This window comes from Lepisosteus platostomus, chromosome 11, assembly GCF_059453375.1.
Source record: "Lepisosteus platostomus isolate fLepPlt1 chromosome 11, fLepPlt1.hap1, whole genome shotgun sequence".
Classification (NCBI taxonomy): domain Eukaryota; kingdom Metazoa; phylum Chordata; class Actinopteri; order Semionotiformes; family Lepisosteidae; genus Lepisosteus; species Lepisosteus platostomus.
The window spans coordinates 45270940-45296872 of NC_142621.1; the positions used below are offsets into that span (position 1 = coordinate 45270940).

Genomic DNA, 25933 nt, shown 5'->3' on the forward strand with positions numbered 1-25933 from the left:
GAGAACAGCCGAACAGCTCAAATGAACTCTGTCATGAGGTCAATGAAGGGTTCGGGTGTGTAACTCAAAGCTACCTCGAAGATCTCGAAGCCGGCGATGTCCAGGATGCCGATGAAGGAGGCCCCCTGGCGTTTGGTCCTGTCCAGAGCCTTGTTGATGCGGTGAACCAGCCAGCGGAAGAGGCGCTCGTACGTCGCCTTGGCCAGGGCCTCCACAGCGAAGTCCGCCTGGAGGAGAAGAGACACTCTTACGCCCGAGTAAGGACGTACACCTCTCCTACAGAACCCCTCACTCCCCGTTCAAAAGACCAAGCACCCGTGTCTGATTCAAAACATTATCTGGTACCTCCATAGATGAGTGTCCAATAAACCTAGAAGATACACCACTGGTGAATAAGCAATAAACTAGCAGATAATAATACATAAGGTAATACAGTCTATGTAAACTGAATATGCTTTTCCAATATTCAACCTGTGAGCAAAGTGAGGACATTTGACTATTTTCTGATTAAGAAATGTATAAAAAGCTGTATCAGCTGTATCAGACACCCCTGCCCTGCCCTGTATAAGACAAGTTCCTTAGGGTGCAGGAATATAATTACAGCACCTGGAGAGCACTTTGGTAAGACACTGCACAAGTGCTGATGCGCAACATACTTCCTTCTCTGCTAGGTCAACACCCTTTTGTTCATGTTTAATGCAGTACTGCAGATCTACATCCTGTCCCTTTCATATATACAAAGTAAAGCAAATGACTAACACCTAAAAAACACAGAACACTTGGTTTATTGCTCGTACAAGCAACCATCAAGATGCATTTAACACGTCACCCGGCCCTCAAACAGGAGAACCCACCTGTTCTTTGGTCTGTGCTTTCTGTACGTAGTCCCTGCCAACCTTGATCCGGGGCGACAGGATGGCGCGTGTGAACTCCATCACGTTCATGCCCAGCAGGTGGCACAGCTTCTGGGCAGCTGTCAGGGGGCAGAATTAGTTTGTCAGTGGACACAAAGAACAGGAAGAAGAAGAAACCAAGTTAAAGCTGATAATTTATACCTGTACTGGACCCCTTACAAATGTCTGCAAAATAACCAACATAAACTGGCTCCTGGTGGCCAAACAGGATTTCAAACAATAATTTCAAGAAATTATTTATGCTTATTAATTATTATGCATATATATCAAAAGCGGTACTTAAATCCAAATGGAGAATAATATTGTGTGACCTGGAGCCAGATCTCACTAGCAAATCAGTAACTGCTTTAACAAGGGTATTCTGGTGCTGGGACTCTGACTAAACCCTGATTGAAATGGCTTTGAAAAGGAGCACATTAGATGCAAGGGAAAACTGCAGTTGAGCTGTCACCATTAGTGCAAGAGAAAGCAAACTGGAAATCAAAAGGAAACTAGCCACACTAGAATATACCTATTATGGATGCTACTTTGCTCCTGGGTGACCCAGGATATCTGGAATTGAAGGAAAGCTCTCTGCTTTCTAACAACTGTTAAATGCTTAAAATAAACATGAATTTCCTTTTTGTCAAAATATATACTGTAAACATCCACCACTGACGAGTTATGGTTATATTTTGTATAACATTCTGCAAATTTTTACTTGAATTACCAATTGGCTTTTTCCACATGTGTAACATCTTTGGTATGTGCAGCTCTTTTAAAAAAGCCTGTTTATTGCACCCTGGAGTAAACAGGCTTGATATATAGGAGTCAGTGTGACTAACACTAAGCAATTAAAATGCTCTACTTGGGAAAAGAAAAATTCCATTTGCTCCAAGTTAAAAGAAATATTGTCGTTGTGTGAAGTCTGGAAAATTTAAAGTTGATTCAAGGAAACGTCTTCTCAGCCACATTACTGCAGATAGGCTAGTTCAAACATCTGGCACAAGCAAAAGATCAGGTATAAAATTTAAAATTGTCCTTCACTTGATGCACTTATTAAATAGCTGTAATCAAAAAGGACAAGTGAAGAGCTTATTTAACAAATTGAGCAATTTCAACTGTGCGATTTTATAGCAACCTAAAAGGTGCACATTACTCATACAACTAAACCAGATGAGAATAAATCAGAGATCTTCTGACGCACGTTCATCCTGAAATGCAGACAATTTGGAGACAGCCAAGAACTGTAAATGCAGTCTTTCCTGAGCAGAAAAATGTGACAACTAATTCTTTGAATGATCTATTTTCAACGGAACATGCTTCTTCTGCATTCCTCACTATGTACAGCATATATTCAATTCAAAGCTATAAACACCCTTTGTATTCCACTATACAGACACTTATCAAAGATATTCATTTTTCTCATTACATACCCACCGAGTTAAGGTTTTTCATTTTATTCCTACATCATCTTTGCAACTGAACAGAATAAATTTCTATATGCTTGATGCAGATCTATTCCATCTTTAAGAAGTACTTAAAATACACAGTCCTTTGGAATTTTTTGAAGCACCCAAAAACCATAGAAAAATGAAAACTTGGTACAGCCTGAAGCTTATTAGGTGCACTAAAAGTCCTCTGCAGTGATTAGCAGAGGTGTCTGTGCAGGTATGAAATACCACACACAGATGTGAAGGGTGTTTGAGTGAGAAACGTGACAGCAAAAAGCTACCTGTGTTCTCTGGCATGGAGGCCTGATCCGTGTTTCTTTCCTTCTTGAAGACAATGTTACCGAACTGCAGCACAGAGGACACCACCTTGAGCATAGCTGCAAGAGCAAGGAGACAAGAAAGTATTATGGCCCGTCACAAATAGCTCAGACAAAAGAGTCAGCCTTCCAGAACAACACCAACGTGAATTAGAAGCTTTTGGTCCGATTTTGTATTTCAGCACTAATAAAGTTAGAAAGGAGAACTGGCCTTTCAGCCCATCTAGCTTGTAAGTGATCGATGACCAATTAGGTAAGTACTTAATGGGAGAACATGAAGCTTTAAACAGCTCTGGAAAGGGGTCTTCGGGTCTCCTGCAGGTTGAATTCTGCGGCGCAACTGTGCACAAGTCACAGCTATGTAGGCTGCAGGGCCCTTACTTACACAGGATCTCCTCATGGGAGAAGCTCATGATGTGCATTGCTTCCATGGTCTCCTGGAAGTTGTCCTTGTCCTGTTGCCCCGGGATGGGAATGTTGCCGTTGGACAGGAAGCGATAGCTGTTAAATCCTTCCAACAGCAGGTCAGCTGGAAAGAAGAAAGAATTGCTATACAACTACCCTCACGCCTTCAAATTAACACAACTGTACTATGCTTGGACATTTTATTGACTGTACATCTCAAACTAATTAGTTATGGGGATCCGAGAACACCAGAGAGCATCAATTTAAATGATGATCCAACTGGAATTTGAAGAATATATCAGCACTCGGTGTACTGCGCAAAGCATTAAAACACTGCATGATTTTTCTCTCCTTGACAGAGGAACTAAAATACCACACACAAGCTTGCTTTTCAGCGCAATGGAATTCCGGCCCCTTTTAACTGCACTGCAAGCTTTATGGAGTCGACTCCCGTTAGAATTCCACACGCTGTTTTAATCCGGATCCAGCCTGGAACAGACATCGTGCTCAAAGTTGTTGCCAGATCAGGATAACTAGCAGTAGGAAATCCTTTCATCCTTTCATAAATTGGAACCAATTCAATTTCATTTTAAATCTGTTAAAACCATGACCTTTCATTATTCGTACAAGTGACACTCATTACTAAGCAACATGCACTGTATAAACAAAAATAAGGAGCTGCCCTAACCGCACACTCGCGTTACAGGGCAGCAGTTTAAAAGGTACGACAAACAAGGACCTATTAGAAAAAGTACTGATCACAGGTGTCCAAGACATACAGGGACCGTACAAGATAAAGCAACCTGGAATGGCAGCGCCTGAACACAAAGCTGTGGCAGCTAAAGAAAAAAACGACATATTGCAGCTTCTAACAGATGCAATAGCAACTTCAAGCCCCAGGAAAAAGGAGTGGTGGATTTCAGCAGGCAGAGGGAACGGACCCAACGGAGCCCTGCTTCCGTTTCACAGGCGGCTGAGGCACTCACACTTCAGGTGCTCTCCGGCCCCGGCCAGCAGCTGATAGAAAATGTGGAACGTTCTCTCATCTTTGGCTTGGCGAATGGCTCTCGACTTCTCCAGCAGATCTGAATGCTGGGTGTCAAGGACTAGTTTCATTGATAAACAAAGCAAATATCCCACATCAGTTGTTAAAAGACTGACTTCAAAATCTCTGCGGTGACCACTGGGTGTAAATTGAGTCATTGCATTTTAAAACAGGAATTTTTATACAGTACTATTAAAGTCTCATTTTCATATTTTCAGAGCTTTTAAATATTTTACAGAGGAAAACTAAACTTTAGTGCCCCTTACATAAATGTTAATTAAGGACCTTAAAAATAGTTGCTGAATGTTATTGACCTTAATACAGAGTACAGCTACTTTCATGAGATTTAAACTTGGATATACAGTCTAGACAGGAAAATATTTACCTTAAAATGAATTACTTTTGTTGCAAGGTACACGTTTAGCTGCAGAATGCTCTGTGAGCTGCACATCGTGTGCTGTCAGATTCGCAAGAGCAGCTAACCCAAGCATAATGAAAGAATAATCCAAACCTGAAACATTTCTCCAATAATGTGCACATGACAATGCACTGATTTTTAAAAACATGATATAGCCATGATCTATAGATAGGAGAAAAAAATAGCTTTCTAAAAACATAAGTAGTGGGCTAAAGCTGCATTCAGAACATGTTTGTGGCCGTGCTAAAACTAAGATCCCATCTTTGGCCAAACCTATGTTTTTTAGCAATCCTGTGCTAGAACTGCTGGCAGGATACAGGTCTCGATATTGGCCCCCACAATGTAACCAGTGACGTCAAAGTTGATCCTAATGAACTTTCCCTGCAGAGAAAAAGGAGACAAAAAAAGAACAAATGCACTATTGTTGAATTTTTCTTCTTTCCATATACACTTGCCACCTCAAAAACCTGACCAAGTGGAAGCAATTATATTCATGGGACTGTTATAAATGTGAGGACAGCAGAGAACGATATCAGAGCTGTTTCTAATAAAGCCAATCATGTTAATCTGCCATGTGCCCTATGTATATGCAATACAAAGAAAGCATCACTAAGTTCGGAGTTTAAAGTGAATCCTCAAAGGAGTTTAAGGAATTTTAGTTATAGAATTCCTGATTCGCCACTGGCTTTAAGAATGCAATTTTGGCTTTTGGAGAATGGCTAACTATGCCCTTTAAGAGGAATGCTTCAATTGTTATCATCATGGCATAGAAAATAACTTTTAAAAGAGAAGCCACAGTCATCCTACTACTAGAAACAAGGTGTTGAATTGATAGATATTCATTGAAAGAGTCAGTAATACTATACAAAATGATTTATGCCAACAGATCAAGATTATTTTTTCTAGTAAGCCCTGTACATTTAATACTGGTATATCGAAAATAAGAGATGACATTTTATCAGAACAGTTTGATAAACGAGGATTGAGGAGCTTATCAAATGCTCAAACCTTGAGATTTCCTTCACTCAGCGCGAGGCACAACAGGTTGGCGATTCACTTAGCAAATTAACAGCACAGAACACTCCATCACATTTCTGTTTCTAGGCAAACTCGGAAGCAGTTTAGGGACGCAACCCTGCCGTTTTCCAGTTGAATTACTGGCAATAAAGTGCACTGCAATAACTGAGCTACTCAGTGTGATTACATTTCACATATCTGACATTTAATAGCTCCCTTTACCCACTGCAGGGATACTAAAAAACAAATATAGATGCTTTTACATATTCTACGTCTCATTCCTTTGCTTTTAACGATATCAACAGCAACTTCCACGGCTCAGTGCTCTGACTATCGACTTACAAAACGTGAAGAGTTGTCATTTTTCACCGTCTTTGCGTTGCCGAAGGACTCAAGGATGGGGTTGGCTTGCAGAAGCTGGCGTTCCAGCTCACCCTGAAACAACAAGGAAGGTTACAGCAGCCTGCGCCCGTGAGGCGTGTCCCCCTCCAGCAGCCTTACAGAAGGGGCTCAGGGTCTCCCCGAGGGAAAAACAGAGAGGACAAAGTGAACTGCAGTGAGCCCAGACGCCTTCACCTCTTAACCACTGCTTGAGCCTCACCTCGAAAGAACAAGACGGCCTGTGAGAGCATGGGGGACCCACGAGGGGGACGTGGCGGGAGAGTCTGGCTTTCACCAGAACATGACCAAGGAAGAGAAATGGCCAGGAAGGTAACTGACAGGTTAAAGACGGGCGGAAGGTCAATGTGACAATAAGGGCATGCACTGGAAATGGGCTTACAGGCTCTGTCAGGTACTGTGTGGATCTGCACCACGTACGAAATTTTCTCCATTTTTGATATCACCCAGAATAGCCAAATTTGCCGAAACAGATTTTACCCTCCCAGGGGGTCATCTTTGAATATTTGCCCTAGGAGCCTGTATATGTGGTGATTTGCTTGTTTGGGTGAAACACCTTTGTCCTGTTCAAAACCTGAACAAAAATGGAGGGAAGGGAGGTGGAGTAGAGTAAATTAACCAATTTTTTTTTAAACAGGGATGTGAGTGATTTTGTTTTTTTTTTTTAAATCTGCTGAGCTGGCAAGGAATCTGCTTTTTCCAAATACATAAAATGCTGCAATACCTTCCGTTAAGATACACGGGAGATGGGATGGCACGGCACGCGTGAGTGTTTTTTTTTTTTAAACCGCTGCCATCCTGGAGTTACCCCACTTCAGCGGATCTTGTCTTGCTTTTGGCCTCCTGCAGCCCCATTCACTGTACCAGGACCTGCCACCGTTAACGCGCAGTTAAGGGCTTTTTAGCTTTGGAGTCCAAGATGCATTCCAGGTGCTTTACAGTGAAAATATATTCAACAGCAAACGCGCACTTCAATTTTGGAATTGCTGGAGAGGTAAGAGGAGAATTGAGGAAGCCATCAACTGTAGTGCCGAGAACAATAAAGACCAATTGATCCAGCCTCTACTCTGTCCTTAACACCACTTTAGAGACCAAACATCTGGTAAGGCATATATAAAACTGAAACCACTGGCACTGCCCGAACAGCACCGCCTATTTACGTACCCCGACGTACAGTGCTCTGGCAGCGAGACACATCGTTCAGCTCATCTAACCCAGCAGAACTAACGGAATAATATTAAAAACCATCTGGTCTGAGATTTCATTACTGAGTGTTATATACAGTACTAACACTTTCATTCCAAGTGTTAGCTCTTTCCCAAAATGTACTGAAAGGGCATTAAAAAAAAAACAACAGCCCACTTATTGACACACATCAGCCTGTCACACCCCACAGCTGATAAACATACAGTTCCATATTGATATCCATATTTATATCGATATGGGCCATGCAGCCTTAAGGTTTAAATATGTAAATTGCTTCTATACTTTTTTTTTTGCTCATCAAGAAATGAACTTTCGAAGACAAATTCCAAAAGCTACAAATAAAAAAAATTGCCGCAGGCTGCGATTTCACCAAAGGGCAGAGCGCTACCTCAACTGGGATGCTGAATGAACAAAAATGGTGAGAGGCTGTGTGAATAAAAGGTCCCAAGAGGAAGGATTCTCACGTGTAGTGAATAAGGGCAAGTATATTTGCTGGGGCTCAAACAGAAGATGACCTGTGTGAATGTTTAGACAGGTGGTGTTCTAAATCTCTCCAGTACTGTGGGTTTTATCAGGAGGAGGGAAGCAGGAATAGGAAAGGGTTCAGATTCCTCTCCTCATCCTACGCAGTCCCATTAATTTCCTTTTGTGTTGCCATACATCCCAAATTCTAAAACGTCTGAAAGTTATATTTAACAAATACTTAAGTGTAATAAACAAATACTATGATGGAGCACATACTGTAACACCAATATACCCTCTCTAAACACAGACCACAGAGCTTAAAAAAAAAAACATTCTACAGAACCCAAGCATGGGATTCATCTTCTACATTAGCAGCTACTGCTAAAAACCTAGCAGACCAGATCAGAGTTTAATGCAGACTGCTCTACCCTGTCTGTCTGGATCTATGCTGAAGAGGGCCTCCTGCCCACCGGCGTCGCTACTAATATCAAACACTTAACGGCTATTACAGCAAAACAAGACAAAACCCCAACAGCAGCAGGAGCCTGCTGTGGGCAGAGAAACCCCGACAATGATTGCCTGCCGAGTGTATTACAGTTCAGACACTGAGAAATTGCATCCACTGTAGAAACTAATTAAGATGCAATAGCAACAAAATATCTGAAGGCCACATTTAAGAGTGAACTCCTCCACCCCCTGGCATTCCAACCTGAAAGTTTAAATCACAGAGAAGCTTTAATACTGGAGAGGCACACTATCACCAGGGAAATAAACTGGTAATACTGATAGTACTGGTTTTATGTTTGGGGGGGGGGTCGGAAACTATCTCACATGGAGAAAACATTTCAACAATTAAACGCTTTTTCAAAGCACTTTAGGTTTCCAAGTAAGCAAAAAGTGTTTATTAAGGACATTTCGGATGACCACATCGTGGAAACTCCAAAGTGCTAGAACGAAATTTGAACACAAAGGAGCAGTACCTTTTCGGTTTAAATACCCTACTCCCTCAACAAAATTTAAGGCAATCAAAATTAATTGTTTTAGATCCAGGGCTTTAGAAAATGAATTTCCACTGTTCTGCAGTATATATCCTACAGAGAGCATATATACCACTGCGTAAGTATAGTCGTCAAGTGCTGTTTTGACATCCCATTCCGCCAAATTCTGGAGACACTCAGGAGAATAGTTTAATACGCGTTACTAATCCTTCCAGACGAAACAGGCAGGCACTAATCATGCATTTATTTTAAAAATAAATAAATCTAGTCTCTTGAGAGAATTGAAGACATTTCCAAGAAAGCATAAAAAAGACCCTAGAGCACAAATGGAATAACACTTAACCAACAAAACCAAAGTCTTGCCAGAGATGAGGTAGTTTCTTTTTGGTGTGCTTGAACAGTTTTGAACGTTTCTTAACTTCTCCAACTCTATTCAATAAATAGACAAGTGTACGTTTTTAATCTGCAGGGTTGCACATACAGTATTCTTGTCTGAGCGGAGTGATCTGACCCTTGGGCAATACGCAGGCTACATTCATTCATCATTCATTGCTACAGGAAGTGTCTGCATCCTGGCCTTTCAAGTCTAATCAGTGAAAAGACAAGTACTGCAGTGAGTTAAAAATACCTGGTTCAAATCACTTACACCTCCCTTTCATACGCCAGTCATTCTGGCCTCCCTGGTCAGTACACATCACACTTCCAAGTATTTGACATCTGTGATGTCAAAACCCCTCCCTGCATTTTTCCTGAACAAGTTCACAAGGAACTTAAATTGGACGCAGAAGAGATCTTCATGTCAAGACACACATGCAGCACGCTTTGGCAGACAGGACCTGGTACAGTATTTCACACATCGGTAAGGAAAATGATTAAGTTTAATTTTGTTTTTATCGGATCGTCCCACGTTGTAAAAGCCAACTGTGTTCTTGACACACCCACAGCTACAAACCCTGCGGCCGCACACGGGGAGAACTAGGTGTAGGTGACTCTTCAGAGCAGGCCACCTTCTGACCACTCGCACTGTCACAGGCAACAGCCCCACACCTGAGCAGAGGCCCATTAACACCTGGAGGCTGCAGGAACAGCTCTTGGGGCTGAGCGGGCCCTGGCCAGCCCCATCACAGATGGGTTGTGACCTGACCCATGCTTGAACCCGTGATCAAAGCGGTACCCGCTGAGCCTCTTGCGAGGCTCAGTTTTGTTTGATTCTGCTGCGCGGCACGTGGAAAAGAAATTTCAAACACCACGCTACCTAGGCCAAACAAAACAAGTCCAGAAACCATCAGAGATGGGTATGATGAAAGATTTAAAATGCAACATTTCACATATACTGCTTAATTTTTTATGCCACGGCTCCAAATTCAACCACATGTTAACATTTCCAATTTTCTTTGGAAAAAGCAGAGCCCTTATGAATTAGGTGACTGGTGAAACCATGCAGTGAATGTGACCCAGCTGGTATCATAAAAAGGTGTTAGGACACAAGCATCAGGAGCTGCTACTGTTCCCTTCAGATGGTCACAGAGGGACAGATGCAAAGACAATAGCACCCCCTTTCTTCTTCCCGCTGTGATTGAGCTTCTGATTAAGTGTAACAGAAGGGAGGGACTACATGCTACTCACATACAACAGGGATCCACTCTGTAGTCAATGGGTAGATTCAAACGTTACAACGAAAACAAAAACGTGTTAATGTTCATGGTGACTACAAGACACTAATAAGACATTTTCTAGTTTAACAGTGAAGAACAAAAACAAGTCACAACAAGTTCTAGAAAATAAAAGGATTGTGCTACTGCACAGTACATCACACTTGTGTGCGCACAGTTTGGGATTTGCAAATTGAGTCATTTTGCAAGAAACCAGTGTCCTAGGTCATCAGGTCCAAACCAGAGATGCTGGACTGGTATGAACATTGTCCAGAACAGCTTTTTCCCCACAAGATCTTCAAAAGTAATTCGTCCAGAACAGCTTTTGCCCCAAGATCTTCAAGAGCAATTCTGATGTTCGGTAGCATTATCGAATAATGACTGGCAGACCTTTAACTGTTAAGAAATTTGAAGTGTTAAATGGAAAGGAGAATCAGTGAAGCCAAGCAGCTTGTCTGTCACTCAGCATTTTAAGGATTTCAATCTTTTCCTTTTTTTTTTGCTAGACAAGCTTAACTGCCTTATTCTGGCAACTGTTTGCTGCAAAATGACACCTTTGCATATCAGAAGCTGCTTGGTTTTAATCCCAATATAAAAACATCAAGGTGTTTCTCCATCCTTAAAAACTTCCAGAGCACCCAGGCAAATGCAGGAAATTAAAATTTCAGCATTTAAGAGGACACTGTGATGGATAATGGGAAGACTACTGATAATGTTCCTCTGGGGGAAAAAAATATCTTATCCTGAATAGAAAAACGTTATTCAAACTAGTAGCAGCTTACAGAATTTTAACAAAACATTTATCAACTAGTTTACTTGAACAAAATCTGAAACTTTAAACATCTCGTTGCCAAAAAGATACCATGTGAATTCAATGTTACAGCAGTAACACTGACACACAGGATAACAGAACAGCACAACAGCATGCCAGGCGAAATACTAAGAAAATAGACACACATATGCAATGGTCAATCCATGATGTTTAAAAAAGGGCACTGCTTGAAATTAAAAAAGGCATACACTGAAAAAAAATGTACTGCCATGGCACTTACTGTGGCTAAAGAAATCATCAGCAGTTTAGGGTCAATTCTAATATTTGTTTGCTTTTTACTATACATTTGAAATAAGACTAGTTAAAAAAAACATTTTGCACCATTAGATGCATTGTAAAATACAAACTGAAGTTTAAAATAAACTTTATCCTTTACAAACAAATACCCTGTATTGACCCTGTGGCACTGCTTAGCAGGTAGTTAAATCAACATGCATTTTATCATATAAGGATCATTATAAAAAAAGCATAAACACTTGCCTGGAGTTTCACTGGTTTAGGCGATTCAGGCTGTTTGTTGCAAATAAACAAATGCAGATGTTAGAAGTTGTTTCACACTGCAAGCCATACCTCCCTGCTTGGGTTTGTGCAGCATGCTCTGGGATAAGCATCTCAGTTCATGGAATTGGAACAACTTTGCTCGATGAAACTAAACTGCATTAACTTCTTAAAAAGAACAGTTATGTAAAGCTGTATGTTACATGTCAATCCATGGCTAATATTAAGTTGAGACGTTTTGACATATCTGGAGGAAAAACTGTTTTTCTTTCAAATGTAGAACATCAGGTTCCCTGCACATATATCTTTCTCTACAAAGATCAAAGCATAAGAAGTTACATCACTAGCTACAGTATATTTTAACGAGTGGAATTATCATTTAAAAAGATCCCATAAAAAGAGGTTTCCCTTTTTCCCCTGAAACTAATTACCTTATTAATTCTAGGATTTTAGCACTTGCTTTAGGGATACTTTTGTCAGGCAATGATCTGTCTTTTTGTAAATTGTAAAATAGGAGGAATTAATTTCACCCTATTCTTTCCAAAACCAATATTCTAACCTGAGGCTACCAGGTTCATTACAATGTCCAAGCTTTAACGTGTGTTAAGTTTAAACTTAAGAGATGGTTCACAATCGGTCAGTACTAGGTTGCTGTAGTTTTCCCTAGTACAAGCACAATAAAGCACAAAAATATTCCCATTAAGTCCAAAGAAACATTTAACAGATGGTTTTGCTTTACAATAAGAAGTCTGTGGCCATCATAGAAGTTAATGCACAAATCCACAGTAACCTGATGTACCTTGGTCACACTGTGATGAGATATCTTTGCGAAAACCCAATTCCATGAAATGCTGCAAAGCTTTATTTAAACAGAAGCTTAGCATTTTGAAAACAATCTAAACTACATTAGAATTAATTTTCAAGGTTATCAGTGTGTAAAATCCCCCATGTTGCTTCTTTACTGTATCATGGGAGACCTTGAGATGCGATGGGTGAGTGGCTTAAGCCTATAGTGAGTTCTCAGCAGTTCACTTAATCAATCGCTTTAATAAGCAAATGATTTGAAACGGCGCTGCAACAGCAATTCACAAAAATAGTGTAGAAACAGTCAAGGCCCACAGTGCTCGGCAACGGAGAGGTTGAGATAACTCACAGGAATGTTGTGGTCCTTTCGTCCTTTGTGGGAAGACGCTACATGCGCCAGGTACTGAATAACTTTTTTGGTGTTCTCCGTCTTACCGGCACCCGATTCACCTCTGCACCGCGAGAGAAGACAAGACATTTACGGAAAGGAGCCCGTAAGATCAGAGGGCACAAGCGGACACTACGCATTTGAAAGAAATAAAAACAGAACAGGAGGCATTTCTTTACGCAAAAGGGTTGTGGGAGTGTGGAACAAGACACCCAGACACGTGGCTTAAGAGGATACTTTGGCTTCTTTCAAGAAATGGCTGGATGAGGTTCCTGGACCATTTAACTACATACTGTACAGTACTACCAAACGGGCTGAATGGACAGCCCGTCCATCCTGTCTTTTTCTCTCTTTGTACCCCTTATGACATTACATTCCAAAAATGGAACCTTGACTTCAGACTTGGATGACCTGAAACCACAATGACTTGGGCTTTACATACAGAAACAGCGGCAGTGTACTTCACTGTGATGTCTGCAAATATCACTGCATGATTACATTACCATGTATGACCAAGCCTGCGAATAAAACACACTTAATCAACAATATTGACTCACTGAGACCAGTAATAAAGCTTCTAAGACTTGCAGTGCTGTGCCTGTTCCAAGGCTGTGGTTTGGCAGCTACTACTCCTTATCTATGGAATCGACACACAGCTCTAAATTTCTCAGAGCTCAACCAACATGTAGCATGCATGTACTGTACATTTATACCAGGAAATGCAAAATTGAAAATTTAGAAAACAAAATCACCACAGGTTCTTTCAAAACATACTGTACACCTGTGGCCTTCCAGCACTGTGAGAAGAAAAAATGGTACAGGGCTGACCACACTAGAATTATTTTTTATAGATGAAGATCTGATCACATTTTAGGTCATATTTATACAGAAATTCAGAAAATTCTAACGGGTTCACAAGCTTTCTAGCACCACTGTACACTACAAATATATTTAGTTCTTAACACTGTTTGCATGTATGAAACATTGTAAAACATTGTTTTTTCTGGACTGTTCTCAAACTTTTCAAGATATCAAGAGTAGTAAGGAAAGGTTATTAGAAAACGAATCTGCGGTTAATCACGTATTGACAGCTCTTTAAACACCTTAGAAAAGACTGCACACATGAGAAAACGTGTACAAATCCAGCAAGAGTACAAGTGAACATGTTAATGTGCAAATATTGCTCCAGACACAGGAAGTAATCACAAATACGTCAACTGCTGTCCCATCCACCTTTTAACTGACACACGTGAGATTTCACAGCTCTGTTGTCTTCAGACAAGCCCACCATTCTCTACACCTCAGCACAACAGGCTGCAGATTATAAATACTGGTAGGTGGACAAGCACAACTCAGGTTAGTTTTAGGAGTTTTAGTTTTACTGTCCCCCTACAACTTCATTCTTCTGAACTTTTATAACTTGTGGGGGGGAGGTCCTGCAGTGTAAACACGCAAGGAGGTGGTTTTATAGAAGTCAACATGAGCCCATTTTTGCAAGTGCTGGATGTTGAAGTGTACCCTTTTGTATTTCGCAGTGGACTATTTTTAGTCAGCATCAAGCGTGGAGTGAAAGCGAGGCCAGTTTGGCACCAAATCTGGGGAGCAGTGATGAACGGCTTGAGAAATGTATTAGCAATGTGCCATCTTTACCAAGGCAGCCCATTCCCAAGTCACCTTATCTTCGGGCACTGTCGAATGGACTGGCATCAAAATACCAGGTTGACATTCTCTTTCCCACCATTCCTTGTCTTAATTTTAGCAGATAGGAGTAACCCAGACTGTGTACAAAAATGCCTGGTATTTGTAGCTCCTGTTATTTCAGCTTAAGCGCGTCAGGCATTCACATCTGAAGCCAGTTTGGATAAGCCTCCTTTTAAGGAATGCCACTTTGCCTTTTGGCAGGAAAATAAAATCACTGGCGAATTTAATTGGGGAGGGGGGAGAGGACACTTTATTAGAAGTATTTTATAGAAAAGGTAAGAGTACATCATTATGGACTGACATGCAAATTTGCCACCAATAGATCATGACCAAGAGTTTACTCACGTGCAAAGAATTGATTGGTCCTCACGATCTGCAAAAAACAGGGAAAAAAAGCACTGTAAGCATTTACATTGACTCACTGCATTTATAACCTCGAAGGAAGCTGCCATTGGCTTTGACAGCTTTACATCTTTTTATGCAGCTTTGGTGAAAAATGGAAATTCTGAAAAACTACTCCACACTGCAGTCTTAAACTTGTGCAAACCTCTGAGCTCATAGCAAGATTTCTTGCACTCATACACTGTCTTACTACGAACAAAAACTTGCATGCACCCAGTTATGACCTTCTTTTGCACTTTTGCCTCTGGTCCTGGAGAGCCCACTAAGCAATTTAGAAAATCCTACATCATTGACTTCAAAAGCCATCACTTTACTGAATGTGAAATACAGTAATCCTTCTGTAGTTACAAATGGGAATACAATACAACTTTAAAAGCCTGAAAACCAAAATTCAAAGCAAGCTCAGGTGGGAGAAGGGCTTAGTTTTGATTTTTGTAAAAAAAAACAGCTCTTCTGAACCCTAACCTGCTTTCACAAACAGAAGCAATCGTGTTTCAGAAATACAAGCATCAACACACTAGAGCCAAGAGGCTTTGTCAGTTTATTTTTCTCCCCATTGGTCTGAAATAGGGGAGCAAAACTGTTGAGAAATTGTCCTTAGTCAGAAATAGGGAGTTTGGTGAAACACGGAGCAACACGGTCTCTAAAGAAGACAACACAGACCCTTCTGCACAGTTCAATCAAACTTCAGCTGCTATGCTCCGGGCAAAAAATAAAATTGTAAAAATTGCATTCTCATTTAGAAATAGTCAAATAGAATGACACAGGTGTTACATTTCAGAATAATTTGCCAGTCTTAAATGGTTCTGCAGGGACAGCAGGTGTGACACCTAGACTGCAGGTAAGGGTCAAATGCCTTCCTTCCTTTTTCAAAGATGACACACACCACACAGACATCAGAATGCTAGCTTGTATTACAGCCTGAAGTGGCTCCACTGCAAGGCAGTGTAGCATTTTAAATGGCAAAAATATACAGTATAAGTACTCAATTAAAAAAGCCTGATCCATACATGCTGCTATACAAATTACTGGCAGTACAAAAGCCACCTTTTTAAGCAGGGCAATATGCAAGTAAAATCAGGAAGACAAGAGGTCTGAATTAAACTGCTTTCCAGCAAAGGCCATGTGCAGAGATCAGACACCTGTGAAAGACACTACTTGACCTTCAACATCTCCTGCATCATGGAAACTGCTCTCACCCAGACCCCAGGGAATGTCAGTTGAGAGCTTTAGAATCTCTGACACTTCTCAGATACATGCCACACATACCCACAGAGAGAATGCCAGACTTGTACCAAAACACTTCTCTTGCAAACAGAGATCCGGCTTTCACAATAGTACAGCAAACATACTGAGCAACTTATACACAAGTATTCAGTGATCCTGGGGAATCTGTTGTACATACAGTAAATGCAAGGTTTAAGAAAACTCGGGCTCTTCAATTCCTGTTCAATGCATTGTAAAATGTGTCCCTAAGCTCCCGTCAATCTTTCAACAACAAGGAATTTTTAATAACATAGCTTTTGACAATATCTATATACAGAACCGTGCTGTACTGAGAGTGAAACATTAACAGTTTCAGGAAATGCAGGCTTTGTGAGCAAACACCTCCTATAACGAGGCCATTGAGCTTCTAGTGGTGAAGGCGTGGACAGCACCAGTCCGTGTGGGCCAGCCCTGACCTTTCCAGTGGGAATGCTGAAGGGATATTTACCAGCACTACACACAACGAACTGCACATCTAAACCATAACCACTTATCTAAACTGAGCTCAGGTTATTCCAAAACCAGAGGCAATGTTTAACAAAACACTAAGTTATTTTACTATGAAGCATTTCCTTCTGCAAAAGCTTCGCTTAAATAATACTGTTCATTTCTAAAATTAAATTTGGCTGAGTGGCAGTCTGTTTTCCAAGTCAGATTATATTCTAGGCATTCAGTCAGCAAAGCTCTTAAAAAAATACACGCCCTGTGAAGATCTCCTATACTCAGCTGTTACGATTTGTCTTTACAATGAAAGATGCAACAACAGCATTTCCAAACAGCTTAACACCCATCCCCAAAATGGCTTAGCATGACTCCTTGCTTAAGTCTCTTTCTGCATCAGCCACCAAGTCCCTCTGCCCCTGTAATTTCACAGCTCAGCAGTTCCTCCTCAAGAGTGCCCAGTCTCTCCTGCTGCATGGCCGGATGAAAGGACAAAAAGCCTTCCTCCTTTTGGGATCAACCCTGCCGTAGGAGCACTCCCGTGAGGAGTGAGCCTGGATAGAACGAGGCAAGAAGAATAGTGCCACGGACCACCAACACACCTAACTGCTGGGTTATTTGACGTCATACCTTCATGACACAAGCACTTCAGTCGTTGAAGCCTTACTCATTGCTGAGCTATCCCACTCACTTGCGAGGTGTTTAATTGTGAGTTGTCCAGTGCAGACACCTCCCTTTACCTCCCAGAAAGAAAACAGACCACAAGGAGCCAGTCTGATTAAGCTACAGAGCCCATTTCCGTGCAAATCTAAATCAGTGGCTCCTGACCCATTAGTAAGCCCTAAGAGGACACCGCAAGGTCCAAATTTCTTCACTATGAGCGGATCACCAACAGCTTGAGGTGTCGCATGGCTAAGTCACATCACATGTGATAAACTACATCACACTTTAGATCTCCAAGCAACAACGCCATTACAGAATAAACTTAGCTTGCATTGTCAGTCTTCAGTCACTGCAACACCACATATGGGTTATAATAGGGGTAAAGCACCAGATGTGGGTTTCACAGAATTATGATGAAAAGGAGGTGGCAGGGGCACTGAACTCAGTATGCACTGTGTTTTTATAACTTTTCTTCTGCGTTCTGTAGCTGCACAATTGTTGCCACAATAGGTTACATCACGAAAATGGAAACAACGTACAATATCTAGAAGTCTAGATCATCTGTCTCAAATAGCAAAGCAAAAAAGTAGACGAGTTTCTACTGCCCAAGTTATAAAAGTTCACATTCATTCAAGGTTCCTATGGCTTGAGATGATACCATACTTTCTTCCAATGTAGAGTAACATCCCCCCCTCCGCCCCCAGAGCCCCAGTCCGCGAAACCCAAGGTCAAGCAGCCGAGACAAAACAGAGCAAACTCCTGGGAGATTATTCCTGCCGTCAGTATCGGTGCAGGAGGACAGGAAACCCGGAGCCATGGCACGCCAGGCACAACCAAACTATCCGACATTAGATGAACTTCAAGCACTGGGGCCTTAACCTTTGCTGTTATCATTTGTGCTTCTCAATGGGCCTGTTCACTTTTCCAACTGGATTTTTTAAAAAAACATGACCGATTCGAGGCCTTTACCATTTACGTGAGGTTGGATGGTTACAAAATGCTGCTTTTAGTTTTTCCATCTACATGAACTATTAACTTGCTTTAGTGCATAATGGCATTTACCAGCTTGACTGGAAAAGTACCACAATCTGCAAAGGCAGAGCTTCAAAAAAAGGTAACACAACTGTTCCAGAACAACAGTCGCAGGACCCCGTGAGATGGCACATTGTACCGCCAAGCTGTATGAAACGTGGGCTAATAAAACCCACTATTGCGTTCTCCAGAGGACTGTAAAATACCTTCCGAAACATGTCATGCAGATGAAAAAATGTTTATTAGAATCTTTTCTAAGGCAGCAAGTATACTGTTCAACAATTACAACCCTACTGTGCAATCCACTACCCCCGTTCTTGACACTGAAAGAACAAGAAATTGCATGTAGTCTGCAGATCTTTATACTGAATATAAAGATCTCAACTTAAATAGCAATGGAAGACCTATGGCCGTTCTACATGTCAGTGGATGGCTTCAATGAGACCACATCTCACACCAGTTGAAGCCTTTTCTGCTAATGGGTTACAAGTACACTGAATATACATCTCTAATTACATTATTCGTAATGGACATTAATTTCCTTAAGTCATGTTGCTATAAGTTGCATTTAGGAACATAACTTGGAATTATAATAGAACCCACTGTATTTGAGCAGCTACAAGTGAAACTCAAACTTATATTCCCTAACCTGACTCTTCTCCTTTAATTCTCAAGAGAAAAGCCTCCAGCTCCAAGTGTCATAGCCACAACCCTCCATATTTATTGTTCTTAGGGGAAATTATTCACCTACATAAATCGTTCTGCTAGACATTGTAATTTTCTCCTCCCCAACTTACATCAGGAATCCCCATTTTAGGAGAATGGTCTCACCTTCTGACATCTACACCAACACTTTGAGCTCTGCTATACTGAACAAGTGGTCAGGTGACGTTGATTAACAAGGAAGAGAAGACGTCCAGTTGGCTTTATGTACTGCAACCAGGGGGGAAAGGGAATGAGGAAGCTATCAACAGACCTGTGTGCACCTGGGTTTCCACGCGTTTGGGAGAAGAGCTGGGAAGAAACTTGATTTTGAAGCCAGTACAGCAGCCTGGCTGCCCGACTGCCGGTGGACAGGGAATCGGAGAAGTCTGGGGAGAGCTAGCCTTCTGCTTTTGTTTTGGGAAAAATCCCTTGGACTGTGTCAAGAAATGAGGGCCATTTCTTTACCTTGTGGCTGCATGTGTGTGTCCATTTACCCAAGACCCACCTGTTAAAGATCCTTGTTGGAACACCAGGGAAAGACGCGCGTCTCAACTCCAGACCCCTCGGGACTGACGCAAGTAGCTAAGCAATCCTCTGCACTCAATTACCAGAAACCAATAACCTACAGTACCACATGAGTGAATGGCTCAGAAATGTATTACGCAATGCCTATAAACAATGAGATAAAACTTAACCATAAAGGGCTGGAGTGGACGATGCAATGCTGCCCACGCTACTCACTTCATGCGGTCGTTGCTAAAATGCTTTATAAGAAAGGAACTTTACACAAGCAGTTGTGGAAGCATGGAACAAGTTACCCAGCCCTCTTGAACGGACACCCCAACTTCCTTCAAGCAACAGCTTAGTGCTGGCCTTGGATTAACCACTAAATACCAAACTGGCTACCTGTGCTGAACAGGCCCCTCTCGTTTGTACCCCTTCTTAAGTTAATAATATTAAAACCTGTATGTTACGGGAAGAATCTTAAATAGTTCCTCACAAAAGTTCCAAGCTGTAAATCGAGATCACATCATTTTTCCCCAATGATCTAACAATCCTCAGATCAGGTCTGCTCATACTTTTGCAAGTAGAAAACGTAACGCAGAGTATTAAAATAAACACCACTGTTTCAAACAGAGAGGGGCAATACCGAGGAGTGCACTGCAGAGCAAACTCCCACATGTAGCTGGACATCGCTGCATGCATTGTTCCTATAAGCTACAGACGAGATGCCCTTTTTCAGTGCAGAACCCTGCTCCTAAAGGCACCGTGGGCCTATTTACTGTGCCCTGCAACATCATCACAAGTAATTTAAACGGCCGTCTCGATAGTTGAAATAAATCAAATGTGTGGCCCAAAAACCAACTTCCCCTTACATTCACGCATACAGTTTTGACTCGGAGATCAGATGCACGCAGCAGTCTTCTCACCACTGCCAGTAGGGAGACTTTCCCCCCTGAAAAGCAGCTGTCTTCACTCGGGGACGTCCCTGTGTTTGACCAAAAGATCAAGAGCTTACATGGTTTGAGTAAGCTGGCAGATTCAGGATGTGACCTCAGCTTTGTGCACATTGTGCGATTCCACTCAAAAGGATCGTACTCGGAACAATGGAGACCCGATGACAAATGCCAGCAAGCTGCTTTCCTGAAACCAAGTCCATTTTTGGAAAGACGCACAGGTAAGCCGTTTGACCCCTTGTATCCTGTTCTGCTGCCATTTACTGTGAATTATGATTTGGTACAAAAGGCGTGGCAAATTAAGTCTCTTAGGCTTAAAAAACAATTGCCTTGTCTGCATTATGGGCAGAACATTAATTGCTGTTCTTTTCAAACCCGTTAGCTATTGTCTATGTTCCAAACAGCCGCTTTATTTTTAGGTAATGGTAAAACTTTCTCCAGAAACCTATGTCCACCTTATTAACTTTTATTGGGTGGGGTGAAAAAAGCAGGAGATATGCAGCAGTGGAGATACAGATCAGTCTCCACACACTGGGCCAATAAATTCTCACTAAACTCCACCTAGACAAGTCACTATTGTGAACTTCCTGATTCAAGTGTTTATATCTAGAAAAAAAAGCAATTATTTGATTTCACACACCTTCCTATTTCAGTGGAACAGTCGCAGAAGGTGTTTGTGTTGGCTCAGGTGTCAGGCTTTGCCTCAGAGTTTCCGCCCATAATGCACTTCAGCAGATGTTGGCCTCTTCCCTCCCATTTCCCATGACCCTCTGGCACCCCATTAAATCGCCTGCATTTACGAGACACTCACTTCACTCCTAACCCTCATTACTGAACAAAACCAATTCAAACTACTTTTGCTGCGTAATTTGAGTTTTTAAAATTAAACTCCAAAAAAAAAAAGAAAAATTAATTCTGGGATTCTTCATTTCACAAACTCTCAACCACCAAGAGAAGGACAGAGAGCAGCATCAAATACCATCTGTACTTCCTACAATTCAGGTGAATAGCAGATGTAACCATAAATAATTTCCCATTCAATGAAACCTAGAAAATGTCCAGGGGTGTATTTTTCAATGGAAGTAACAATCAACAGGCTATGAAACACCATCTAGGTAATGAGAACTGAACCAAGATGTCGCGAGCTAATACAGTATCAATGTAGATTAATGAGAAGATCTAACCCACTTCTGACATTTACAGCAATTTGTTTGCCTCAGGAAAGTGGTGGCACTGTGGATACGGATCTGCACCTGTGGCTGGTAGGTTGCTTGTTCAAATCCCATGGCTGGCAGAGGAATCCTACTCCGTTGGGCCCCTGAGCAAGGCCCTTAACCCCAACTGCTCCAGGGGTGCTGTATAAATGGCTGACCCTGCGCTCTGACCCCAAGCTTCTCTCCCTGTCTGTGTGTCTCATGGAGAGCAAGCTGGGGTATGCAAAAAGACAAATTCCTAATACAAGAAATTGTATTTGGCCAATACAGTGATCTTAATCAGGGGACACGATTGAAAACAATGGTAAAAAGGAAATCCTATGTTTTCGCAGCTCTAATGTTGTAATGCTGAAGAAAGTTCCTGTATTCCCAAAAAAAGAGTTAAAAATATATGAACAAACATTAGCCTCTTAGCTCAGCTGAACCTCTGGATCATTTATTCATCACCACCACCACTGACAGGAAGGGACTACAGAGGTTCCACATTTCCTCAGCGCTTGTTCAGCCTCTCTGGTCAGACACAGGCACGGCTCAGCCTGTGAAGTATTGAGGCTCTGAATTAATGCTTTGGCATTCCACAGAATGACTTCATTTCCTCTGGAACAGTGCAGCCAGGCCAGAGCTCTCCCAGCGCAGCCCCGGGTCTGTGTGGCAGAGACGGATCGCGACTCATTCCACACGAGCTGGCTGAATTCCTTCACCCCCACTCCGCCTCCAGACACACAATTGTGAAAGCATGGCTCCTAACTAGAAAAATAACTGATAAGATAAATTATAGGTCAATTAAGACTCTTATCTCCTACTTTGTTAAAAGGTCATCCAGTTGCTTTTACAGGAAAAGAAATGGTCAGGAAGACTTCAGTTCCCCCTTACAGCATAGCTTCACTTCGATAAAACCACCCAGATTCCCAAGTAATTTTTACTATCATTTAGTAAACATCTGTCAGCTTTGCCTACAGTACACAACTTGTTTAAGTCCCAGCTCTGCAATACTATATGGAATAAAGGTCTTTTAGTACTTTACCATGTGTGTTCAACATGCATGTTCTTTTACTTAAAACATTGAAGCATTTTAAGATACAGTAACTTCAAAAAAGACTCCAATACACTGAATTTAAAAATCCTAACTCCCATGGAGAGCAAGTTGGGGTATGGGAAAAGAAATTCCCAATACAAGAAATTGTATACAGTATGGTCAATAAAGTGATCTTTAAAAAAAATAAATAAATCACTTGGAATCAAATTTGTCAGTAAAGTACAGGGAAAAAGACTCCTGTGTATAACTGAAAAAGGGAGATTAAATACAATTCATCATCTGCAAGTCATACTTGACAACCACTCACAGAACTTGTACTGTATCTGTTTGATGCAATGCCATTTTATTACTGCTTTAAGAGCAAACTGGCCTACATGAGAATAGAGAAATCTACAAAGGATTCAGAAAGTTTGTGGGGTTCTTTGAAACCGTTTAGGACTGAATGTTCCAGGGTTGAGCCAAATATTACACCAGGTTTGACAAACGCAAACTATTTTTGTTGTGAAACATTCACTATAATCCCAAAAACCATCACACCCTCGCCTGTTTACAATTAAAACCTAAACCCCAGTACATTTTCAGATTAGTTTGGGGGCTTAAAGACCTACAAAAAAAAGTTCAGAAAGTCGTTCCTACTTTGGGATACAGAAAGTAGCGTAGGATAAAAAGAGCCCACTCTTTATGTTGAAGACAGACCACCAAATAAGGGGTCTTTTTTTTAGTGTCTATTAGCAGACTGTGCAGGCCAGGCAGAAGAGGAACACAAGTAAGATGTCTTCAATCCCTCTACAGTGGGCTCATTGTAAACGGACAGCACCCTGGGCCTGAGCCAGCCTCTCGAATTTGCACCTAATGCCTGCATTAAGAAAAACCGACGAAGCGAGTACATTAATTTCAAACTCTCAAAAACACTCAGATGCTTCCGTTAGCCAAGCTACAGCCCTTCGACGTCGACCCAAGTAGATAATGTGGCTTTGAAACAAACCAATGAGCGATAAACGTACACATGCATACATTTATTCCCATAAAAGTTCAAACTGATTAAATATAAAACTTACCCAGCACTTTCTTAGGAGTGTTCAACGAACTGGGAGATACCACTATCAAACAACCGCAGTTTACAAATGTTGATTACACTTCATATATTAACAAATAACTGCTGGTAGTTGGTGGTGTCAATATTTGCAGCTACAACTTTCCAAGTAAAAAGGCAAACATTCTCGATCAGACATCTAGAAAAAGACTGGTGCCCACATTTCCACCAGGGTCACGGTACTGTAATTACATCAAGTGAATTTAACCTCAAATTTAAAGTCATCATAATGGTTACACATCATGTGAATTCTATTTGGCACTTTTTAAAAACTCAGCATACACAAACATTAAGAAGTAGCATTTCCAAGGTGCTGTGCTTCAGAAAATCCCTGCCCAGTGATTCAAAATAATTTTGGACTGAAAAGCTGTTTGGACCAAGGAAAAAGTTTTTTTCCTTACTTTGAACAGTATTTCAAACATCATCAGCTTTTAAATAAAGGTAAGTGTGGCAGCTTTATCATCTAGTCCCCTCAGCCAATCACTGAGCAATGAGCATAGCTCAGCAAGGTGGGCCTGGTCAGGACAGGGATGGGGGACCTCCAGGGAAATTGAGCTGCTGTCAGAGGCGCTGGCTGACCAGTAGGTGGCACTGCTGTTAGAGGTGCTTCTCTTCTGATAAGACTTTAAAACCAAAGGTCTCCAACTTGTTTTAATGTAGATGTTTACAGGTTTTCAGTTCAGATGAGCTCTTATCCCCTTAACAGGACCCGTCTAACATCTTAACCTGGCGCTTCCAGTGCTGGTGCTTGTAAAAGACCTAATGTAGAAAACCAGCAGACACAATGGCCCTCCAGGACTGAAGACCCCTGCATTAAATCAACCCCCAGACAACCTGGTCACATAAAATTCCTTTGCATAGTTTGCAAGAGTAAGGGTGCTGGCTAAATTCACAATCTGATCGCTCCGAATTGACCCCCTTAAATCAAAGTAATTTTGCACTTTTGCCCAGTGGTCTGCTGTACAGTAAGAATGCTGGTACAGAATGGCCAGCACACTTCACCCAGCTGGGATCTGGGCTTACATGGGGAACTCCACCCCCATAAGTAAACTCCTTTTTCAACCTGAAGGTCCCCCCCCCAAAAAAAAAGCACATAACCTGACCAACTGGCCTGATTCTAAACCTGCATATTGACTGAGCTGTCCACCTCTGCACCCTCACCTACCCTGCTGCTCTCGTATTGATCCAGCGCATTCAGCCACAGTCTTACTGCAGCAGCCCTCTCCCTGGCATCTGTTACAAGACCTTCTGTGGGTTTCGAGAAAAGATTAGATGACAGAACGGCAGCTTATGCAAATCATGATTAGTAGTGCTTACCCCTCAGCAAGTTTAATATCTTTCCTGCATCATTTCCGCTCACCCCAAATTATCTAAATAATATTTTCCTAAATCTAATTATCAGTGCAGGAAGTAATGTCTCTAAATTCCCCCAGACCTCTTGCTCGCTTGGAATCGCTCTTTTTCAGAGACTGATTTTTTTTTTTAGTTCTCTTCTCCAGAATGGTCTGTTGCAGTAAACACTGTGTGGCTGCCTTACTCCGCTATTCTGAAAGATGTACCATATAGCTTTTGGAACCAAGAAAACCCCAGGCCATGGAATGCAAAAGCAGCCAGGGTCAAGCAATAGGTGGGGTCATTTACAAAACTGTCCTGCACGGTACGGCCCAATCTGTCCTGCACAGCACAAATAGGTGCAAGATAGGACAATACCACATTTCCGAACCCACTTGAGCCTGACAAGGAAAAAATATTTCTGGATATTTTCCACTCTTGTTCAAAAGAAACTTCCAGTGCAGCCAGGCTGGTGGTCTGCTTTACTTCCTTGGCGTAGATTCCAACGTCCAGACTTCCCATTAACACAGACAAGCAATCAGAGCCCAGCGTTACCCGACTTCACGGTAACAGAGAAAACATGCCAAACTGAAATTGATTCAGATCACATCCTATCAACAAGGCAAGCAGGGGAACAATGTTCTCTGGCAAAACTAGTTTCAGGGGGCTTACACTTAAAAGAAAAAGGTCTAAACACATTTCCACTGAAAACTGCTCAGGGAAAGCTCACTTGGGTCAATGCCAACGCAACAGTAAGCACTTTTCACTCTTCACCATGTGGAGCCTAGGAGTTAAAACTC

General features: G+C 41.6%; 1 protein-coding gene across 4 annotated transcripts in view; it reads right to left on the reverse strand.

The window, feature by feature from the left end:
• The window catches only part of LOC148652810 (myosin-10), a 76368-nt gene that overhangs the window by 26046 nt on the left and 24389 nt on the right, over positions 1–25933 (reverse strand). Inside the window, exons 4-14 of one of the 4 annotated variants that reach the window (XM_088599993.1) lie at positions 14838–14865; positions 12753–12855; positions 11582–11611; positions 10244–10261; positions 5892–5984; positions 4850–4913; positions 4056–4154; positions 3050–3193; positions 2629–2724; positions 855–973; positions 75–227 (exon numbers count right to left, since the gene is read on the reverse strand). In XM_088599993.1, coding sequence (XP_088456119.1) covers positions 75–227; positions 855–973; positions 2629–2724; positions 3050–3193; positions 4056–4154; positions 4850–4913; positions 5892–5984; positions 10244–10261; positions 11582–11611; positions 12753–12855; positions 14838–14865 — 947 coding nt within the window. The remainder of the gene's footprint in view (positions 1–74; positions 228–854; positions 974–2628; positions 2725–3049; positions 3194–4055; positions 4155–4849; positions 4914–5891; positions 5985–10243; positions 10262–11581; positions 11612–12752; positions 12856–14837; positions 14866–25933) is intronic. The other 3 variants (XM_088599995.1, XM_088599994.1, XM_088599996.1) reach the window with 3 other exon arrangements.